The sequence below is a fragment of the Elephantulus edwardii genome, unplaced genomic scaffold (genome assembly GCF_000299155.1).
Source record: "Elephantulus edwardii isolate Elephantulus edwardi_28Jun2011 unplaced genomic scaffold, EleEdw1.0 scaffold00191, whole genome shotgun sequence".
Lineage (NCBI taxonomy): Eukaryota > Metazoa > Chordata > Mammalia > Macroscelidea > Macroscelididae > Elephantulus > Elephantulus edwardii.
Window position 1 is genome coordinate 6,099,325 of NW_006399941.1, and position 9,381 is coordinate 6,108,705.

Sequence of the window (9,381 nt, forward strand, 5' to 3'; positions counted from 1 at the left end):
GCATCGCCGTATCATAAGATCCATCACAGCTGCAAAATACAGAGAGAAGCAGCAAGTGAAAGACGTGCAGAAGCTGAGAAAGAAAGAGCCTAAGACAGTGCTTCCACACGACCCCACTGCAGATGTTTTCGCTACGCCTGCTGAGGAGAAACCGGTAGAAATCGAGTGGGTAAAACCAGAGCCGAAGGTTGACTTGAAAGCAAGGAAGAAAAGGGTGTACAAACGGCAAAGAAAAATGAGGCAGAAGCTGAGTGCTGGGAATGCAAAATGACTCAGCTAGAAAATGGATGTAACGAAGGTGTTTTTTCTTAACTTTAATTTGTATTCAGCATGTAAATACTTTTATTGTCCAGAACTGTCTAATTAGTTTCTCATTGGAAAGAGAATTAAATGCCAAGAATTTTTTTATAAATTCAGTGGTGTCTGTGTTTCTCATTAAAACCTCCTCAGAACTCATGCATTTCTGTTTTTCTTTTCCAAGCTCATTAGACATTGAAAATATAGTACATTTTGGATTTAGGTCTATTCTCTTTGATTAAGAATATCGGTCTACATTTCTAAAATTTAGACCAATTTATTAGTTTGTTACTCTTTACCTAATTGGACACTGTAAGAAAGTAATGTCTAGATGGGAAAGTAGGATTTGACTGCTGGGAAGGAAAGCACCTCACTGAGGTTAGTTTATGTAAGTGTTTAAAGCATTTTACACATTAATACATTTATTTTAAAATAAACTGTCAGAGCAGTGGGTAGAAACTGAAATGCTCCTGGGTGGGGCTAAAACAGATAAATTCTGTTGTAACCAAAGTTAGTGGATTGAACCCACTTGCCGTCATGATGATCTGCTCCTGTACCCGTGCACTGTTCTTGCCACCAGAGCCCCTTGCTCCTTTTTAACAAGGATTACGGCAGAGAAAATCATCTGATGCTCAGTTCTCTTAACAAATGCAGTCCCCAGGAGTTAGAATGAATTTTGCAGCAAGAGCTTAAGTTTGGGGTATAGAGTAAAATGAACAGTGGAAGGAAGGAAGACTTCCACGGCTGCTGAGAAAGAATCAATGCCCTTGATTTGTGTTGTTAAAGAAGACTATTGAATAGACTTTCAAAAGAACAAACAGTTAAGTCTTGGGGAAAAGTGCAAGCTGGGTGCTTCTCAGAAGCAAGGGTGGTGAAGCTTCATCTCACATATTTTGGGCTTGTCATTAGAAGGGGCCAATCCTTGGAGAAGGAGCATCATGCTTAGAAAGGTCAGGGACAGACAGACTAGGGAGCTCAGGAGACCTATGCAGGTAGTGTGAATTCACCAGATGATCCTCGGGAGAAGAGGAATCTCTACCATTTACAGCTTCTGAAAGCCCCCTGGACAGTCAAGCCTCAGTTGTTTCTAACTCTGCAGCATGCAACAACCCCATAGACAAGACAGTTTTTAGAGAAGCAGACGGCCATATCTCTGACCTATAGAGTGACTAATGGGTTTAAACCCTACTCATCTTGTTGGTTACTCAAGTATTTTATAATCATTCTTTATTTCAATTCTTGGCAACTCAAAAAACCCAAACTAAAACTACTATCAGTTTCCACTTATTGCCACCCCCCACCCCCCCAATCAAGTCCTGAGCTGGTAAATCTTCAAAGAAGACTGCAGAATCTTCCTCTGTGGTTGGTAGGTTTGAACCACTGTGATTCTGCTTAGCAGCCATTGAGTTAATTTCAACTTACAGCATCCTTTTGAGGACAAGGTAGAACTATCTCCCGAAGGTGTCCAGAGCTGTATGTCTTTTTTTTTTCAACTTGAATGACAGTTTACAGAGCAAACTGGTTTTCTATTCAACAATTCACACACATAATGTTTTGAGACATTGCTTGATACTTGTTATACTGTTGAGTAGACCACCACTCAGAACAGCCATATGAACAGTGGATCTGAACCCCACCCTTTCCTGTGCCATCCTCGTCCTCTCTGATATTTAAGCCCATTGTAACAGTCCATCTTATTGAGGGCCTTCCTCTCTCACTAATCTCCCACTTTTCTGTCACTTCTTTTTATGAGTAGAAATGCTTGTGTAAGCATCTGTGCCAAAAAAATGTATGTAGATGATTGTAGATCTGCACAGTATATCCAATAGAAGGCTAATTTTATTAAAGATGAAGATGGAGGGGAGATGGTAACAAAGCAGCCTCTGCATGACATTAATTTTACTAGGTGTACAAATGCATATTGCGGAACTCTGGTGGCCTGATGGGTAAGAGATGTGCTGCCAAGCCAAAGGTGGGAGGTTTGAATCCATCAGCTGTTCCTAGGGAGACAGATGGTCAAGATGCCCATATGCAATTTATAGCCTCTGAAAACCTGCTGGAGAGTCAGCTATGATTGGTTCTTGACAGCATAATTGGTAGGATGGGCTGCTAACCCAAGACCCTGCCCCTGGTGAATTGATTCACCAGCAGCCACAGGAGAATGAGGGGCAATTCCTCCCCTGTGTTTACAGTGTTGGCAGTTTGAATCTACCAGATGCTTTGTGGAAGAAAGATGAGAGTCTCTGGCTCTGTAAAGATTGACAGCTTTGCACGCCACTAGTGGTCTGAGTAGCAACTCTTGGTCTCTGTTTGATGCGAGGAGTGAAAAAAAAGTTAGAGATTATCAGTCTACAGTATTAATGGACCATGTAGGCATCAATCTCTATGACTCTGGCACAAAAACTAGATGGTGCCCACCTCTCACTGCTAACCGTTCTGACAGGGACCACAACTGCAGGGCAAGGCCAATGTGGGAGGAAAATGTGCAAAATTAAAAAATCTTAAAAAGGACCAGGCGCAGTGCGCTGATAGAGCCTGGCTGAACATCTAAGGCTCGGTTCTTAGCTGTCCTTCAAGGCTGGAACTGAAATGACTTAATTTCCAATCAAGTAGACAGGCCTGTAAGATGATTCCGTGTAAATTATCTGAAAATATTATTATAATGTATGCAAATAAAATCTTGCTAAACATTATTCAAAAACAGCTGGAACAATACATCAACAGGGAACTTCAAGCTGGATTCAGAAGGGGGAATATTATGGCTGATGTCAGGTGAATCTTGACTGAAAATAATGCCAGAAAGATGTTAACTTACATTTTACTGATTATGCAATTATGCAAAGATATTTGACCATGGATCATAAAAAAATTCTAGCTAATATTAAGAAGAATGAGAATCCCAGAATATGTAATTATGTTCATGCAAAATCTATCTCTAGACCAAGAAGCAGTTTTCCAAACAGAACAAGGGGACACTTCACAGTTTAAAATCAGGAAAGGTATATATCAGGATTGTCTCCTTTCTACATACCTGTATTCAATCTGTATGCTGAGCAAATCATTCAAGGCACTGAACTTTAGGAAAAAGATTGTGACATCAGGATTGAAGGAAGATTCATTAATACAAAAACCTTGCTTGCAGAAAGTGAAGAAGACTCGAAGTATAATGGGTTACATCTCAACATAAATAAAACAAATATCCTTACCCCTGGGCCAATAGGCAAAATCATGGCAGATGGAGCAAAGATTGAGCTTGTCAACAATTCCATTTTACCTGGATCCACAATCAACACTCATGGTAGCAGCGGTCAAGAAATCAAAAGAACATGTTGCATCAGGGAAATCTGCTGTCAGCAGGACCTCTCCAAAGTTCTAAAGAACAAAAATGTCAGTTTGAAGACTAAGGTGTGCCTAATGTAAGCCATGGTATCTTCAACTGCTTCCTCTACATCTAAAAGTTAGACAATGAATAAGACCAAAGAATTGATGCTTTTGAATTGCAATGTTGGCGAAGAGTATTGAATAGCTCACAGAAGACCCACAGAGCAAGCAAATGTGCCTTGGAACTGCAACCAGAGGGCTCCTTAGAGACAAGGATGGTCAAAATCCTTTCTTTAACTTGCGGTATATTTTCAGGAAGAACCAGTCTTAGTCATGCTGGGAAAGATAGAGGATTGGCAAAAGAGGAAAACCCTCCAAGGAATTGCACTGACACGGTGACTACCACAACAGCCTTGAGCCTGACAGATCATGAGGATTACACAGGCGAGAACAAGGTTCAGATCTGTTTATAGGGTTGTCATGAGTCATGGTCAAGGTGATGGCATCTAACAACAGGAGTTGGTTTATTTCCTTGAACCTTTGCTAATGTTGAAACGCTTTTCCCCATCTTATATAGGTTAAGAATTTGGATAAGTTAAAGATTTGGTTACTGGTAAACATGACTACTTTGTTTATTTTGGTTAGATGTTGGATTTTCTTTTGTAACTTGACTAATCCTGTTTGGTTTTCTGTAGTAAGATTACCTCTACAGCACTGATTGGCTTGTCAATCCCTTGGCTTGTCAAAACAAACAAATATGTATTAGAAAAAGTGCAGCCTGCTCCTTAGAGGCAAGGATGGTGAAACTTCATCTCATATGCTTTAGGTGTGTTGTTAGAAGAGACCAGTCCTTGGAAAAAGACATCATGCTTGGAAAGGTGGAGGGTCAGCAGCGAAAGAGAGAAAGACCCTCGACACAAGGGGTTGACACAGTGACTAACAATGGACTCAAATATAACCGATGATGAAGTGGGAGAGGATAGGGCAGATCCCATTGTTCATAGGATTACTGTGAGTAGCAGTCAACTCGAAGGCATGTTGTGGTGGTGGTGGTGGACCAGTGAGTCAGAACTGACTCATAGCTGATCCTCTGGCAGGTTTTTGGAGGCAGTTAATTGCACAGGAGGAGATTGTCCATCTTTCTCCCACAGAACAGCTGGTGGGTTCAAACTATATGCCTTTGGGATTACAGTGCACCTTCTTACCACTAGGCCACTAGAGCTCTGATAACAACAAGCAGATAGGATTAGTAACTATTTTCACTTTGTGTCTATTATTTTAAATATGTGGGTGGAATTAACAATCTATCATCAATTTCCCCCCCTTTCATTTTATGCAAAGAAAGACCTTTCCAAGTCTACTTAATATACTTACAATGGCCTAAATTAGACTACTTATCTTGAAATCTTGAGGTAGTTTAAATTTTTTTTTGGTAGTTGATATTTCAACAAGAAAAAGATAAACAACCCAATTGCAAAATGGGCACAGAATACGTCAACCTTGCACAGGGGCAATCTTCTCTGTATCATTCCAATTTTAGTATATGTGCTGCCAAAGCAAGCACTGGGCATAGGGTATGAATAGACACTTCACCAAAGAAGTCATTCAGGTGGCAAACAAATACATGAAGAAATGTTCAAAATCCCAAGCTATCAGAGAGATGCAAATCAAAAGAACTATAAGATATCCTCTCACCCCAACAACAATAGCAAAGTTTAACAGAGCAGCAAACAATAAATGCTGGTGAGATTGGAACCCTTATTCACTGCTGATAGGAGTATAAAATGGTGCAGCCACTATGGAAGGCAGTTTGGTGCTTTCTCAAAAAGTTGGAAATAAAAATATCATTTGACCCAGCGATGCTATTACTGGGAATATAAAGAAACCAGAACTGTCACCCAAATAGATATACACACAGCCATGTTTATTGCTGTGTTACAATGGCAAAGAGATGGAAGCAACCCAAGTGCCCACCAACAAATGAACAATGAAGAAAAACTATGGTATATTCACACACTGTAACACTCCACAGCACTGAAAATCAAGGAACTAATAAAATAGTATCCAACATCGGTGACCCTGGAGGATGTTATGCTGAGTGAAATATCTCCGTCACGACAAACACTGCGTAGCACCACTGTTCTAAAGCAGGACTGACATCGAGGCTTGGGAGGAGAATACAACAAGAGTGGATAGATAAGGAATACTGCATTGGAACAGATGAAGGGAAGAACTGGAATATATGATTAACCATTATATGTATGACAACAGTCCAGAATAAGAGGTACGTTGCAAAGAGGACAAGAGGAGGGGGATGGAGGAAATGATGCAACAATGAAGGTTTTTAAAAACCGAAAACTGAACTGGAGGAGGAAGAAAGGACTGAGAGAGGGTAAAATCTGCAACAATGAAGGAGTGGAAAATCAACTTTTCTATAAACTTTCATTAAAATCACAATTACAATAAAAATTTTATTTAAAAAATTAGGTAGTTGAATTCAAAGTTTTATTTGAGATACTGGTATGGGGTTAATTAAGGCCTACCTGGATAGTTGGTAAAACATTATTGCCATTTTGTTTGTATGGACAATTGATTACAGCTTTGAATGAAATAAGACAGCTAAGAGATTGAGATTGTTAAGAACTTCAGCTTGCTTGGCTCCACAATCAACACTCTTGGCACCAACAGTCAGGAAATCAAAAGAAGAATTGCACTGGGAAAATCTGCTGTTAGCGACCTCTCTGGAGTACTGAAGAGCAATGGTGTCGGTCTAAGGTGAACCTGATTCAGGCCATGGTCTTTGAAAATACTTGCTATGCATAAGAGAGCTGGACAATGAATGACCAAGAATAACAGAAGAAGAATTGACGCCTTTGAATTGTGGTGCTGGAGAAGAGAACTAACAGGTCTGTCCTGGAGAGGGTGAAACCAAGCTGCTCCTTGGAGGCAAGGACTTTGAGACTCTGTCTCACATACTTCGGGCATATAGCCAGGAGGGGACAGTCTTTGGAGAAGGATATCATACTTAGAAGGGTTGAGGGACAGCGCAAGAAAGAAAGACCCTGAATGAGATGGATTGACACAATAACCAGGGTAATGAGGGTAGGTGCGTCTGAGACAGTGAGATTAGTAGAGCAGGTTTCAGAGCTATGAGTTATTATGAGTTGCAAAAGACTTGATGGCACATAACAACAACAAATTCAGGATTTAAACACCCCCATCTTATGGAGTTAGTGGTAAGGAGTTGGCACGTGGTTCAAATCTTCCAGCTGCTCAACGAGAGAAGGATGACCAAAGTCCTCTCCTGCAATTTACTGGGTCAGTTCCAACTCGACACACAACAACAATCTTATGAAAAAAGTTAACAGCTTTGAAGCAGGAGTGGCATCCACTTCCAAAAAAAGCTTGCCTCCAAAAACTCTATGAATTTGGAGAAAAGATGAAAGTTTCATGTTCAAGACTTTCGTTCATAGGGTCGCAATAGGTCGTCTACAGCACTTAACAACAACATAGGTTATAAACATGAACTCAGGAGCTCTAGTGGCCAAGTAGTGAGAAATTTCCCCGCAATCCAAAAGGCAAGCAGTTCAAATCTACAATCTATTACTCAAGAGAAGGATGGGCAATGTCCTCCCCTGTGCTTTATTGTCTCTGAAAACCTGCTGGAGGGTCAGTGATGGGTCAGTTCTGACTCCATGGCTCACAACAACAACAACAAGCACCACCATGAACTGGATCAAGTTGTGTGTTTGAAGATAAAAATTTTTCATATTTTGGGGTGGGTGTTTTGTAGATTTTGGGGTAGCATTTCCAATATAGAAATTTGAATGGTGAATTTTCACCTAGAGATATGATCATGTTCCTGATGACTTCTCTTGCATTTATGTGAATACTTTATTTGAATAAGGAATCATCAAGTGGTCAAGCTCATGGCCATTGTCAGCCGTCAACATATTTGCTATATCCAATGTGGTTATCTTTTATTTTCTGCGGTGTTTTAGGCAAAAGCACACACTTCTCCCCACAGAAGGAAAAGCACATGTAACTTCTAGAGATAGTGAGCAAAACTAGATATAACTGAACAAAGGAAAACAATTTTCTCTTTTTAGTTTTCCCTAATTTTCTTCCCTAGGTTTGCAAATCTCATCAATCTTTATCCATTAATTTACTCACTAATGAAGCCATGTAGAATCTTCTCTCTTTGGGAAAAAGAAGAGTGTTCAAATGTTGATCAGCAAGTTGATTGGATATTATTGTTGAGAAATCAGAGGATGCTCAGAATTGGTTAGATGGTGGAGGTGACAGGATATTGAAGGAGAAAGGGACACGCTTCCCAAACTTTGGGGTTCCAACCTTGTACAGTGCACATTAGCAACAGAACTAACCCTGCCTTGTCGAACATAGATGGTTTACAATCATAACCCACGCCTAAAAACTGGTGTATGTAAATTTATCTTCAAGTCATAGTGAAATATAACAGCATAAGAATGCATTTTAATGACATTAGATATGCATATTGATGCACACTGGAAGAGTTGTACAACTTTTTATTTTCACGTAATGTAGTATACTGCTTCCTAAGTCAACCCAAAGTGGTTAAATATGCATTAATGGCATTTCCAAGGAGAACTGGTGGTGCAGCAGTTGAAGCTCTTGGAGGCTAACTGAAAGGTTAGTGGGTTGAACACATCAACTGGGCCATAGGCGGAAGATGTGATAGTTCTGAAAACTCTACAGTGCAGCTTTGTCCGGTTCTTGTGGGTCTAGTGGTAAGGATTTGTGCTGCAAACCCAAAGACACATAGTTCAAATACACCAGCTGCTCCAATAGAAGAAAGAGAGGCAATCTCCTCCTATAGGTTTTATTGCCTCTGAAAATCCAGTGGAGGGTCAATTAGGACTTGATAGTATGCAGCAACATGAGTCAGAATGAAATATGATATGCAGCAATGGGTATTGCATTTTCAACCTCAACCAGGGGGTTGGGTAAGGGGTTGCACTGCCAACCCAAACGCAAGCTATTCAAATCCACCAGCTGTTTTATAGGACAAATACGGACAATCTCCTCCCAAGCGAAAAAGTGCTGTAGGGTCCACTCAACACCAAAGACTGACTGACTTCAACTTCAACCAACCTTGGAAAACTAGGAGGCAAAAAGTTAGGATTAGTCATGATGAAAGAATTTCACCCACACTGATCATATTATCCAACGGGTTTTCAGAGGCAGTAAATCACATGGGAGGAGATTGCCTATCTTTCTTATATAGAGCAGCTGGTGGATTAGAACAGAGGACCTTTGGGTTGGCAAGCACAACTTCTTACCACTAGAAGACCAGGTAGTATTGTTGTTATTGTTGTTATGTGCCGGTGTTATGTCGCCTACTACTCATAGCGACCCTCTGTGTACAACAGCTCTGAAGCCTGCCCTGTCCTGAGCCAGTCTCACTGACTCCAACACACCTACCCCCATTGCTCCAGTCACTATATCAACTCATCTCATCCGGGTCTTCCTTTCTTGCACTGTCCCTCCACCCTTCCGAATATGATGTCCTTCTCCAAGGACTACTTGCTCCTGGCCAAGTGTCCAAAGTATGTGAGACGGAGCTTCAAAATCCTAGCCTCCTTTCACACTCTCTAAGACACACCTGTTTATTTTCTTGGCGGTCTATGGTATGTTCAAAACTCTTCTCCAGCACAACTCGAAGGCATCGTTTCTTCTTCTATCGTCCTTCGTCATTGACTAGCTTTCTGATGCATAGCAAGT

General features: G+C 40.7%; 1 protein-coding gene across 1 annotated transcript in view; it reads left to right on the plus strand.

Moving 5' to 3' along the window:
• Positions 1 to 271, plus strand: part of BRIX1 (BRX1, biogenesis of ribosomes, homolog (S. cerevisiae)) — a 9,512-nt gene extending 9,241 nt beyond the window's left edge. The window contains exon 3 of the mRNA XM_006896810.1: positions 2 to 271. Coding sequence (XP_006896872.1) covers positions 2 to 271 — 270 coding nt within the window. The remainder of the gene's footprint in view (position 1) is intronic.
• The last annotated feature ends 9,110 nt before the right edge of the window (positions 272 to 9,381 follow it).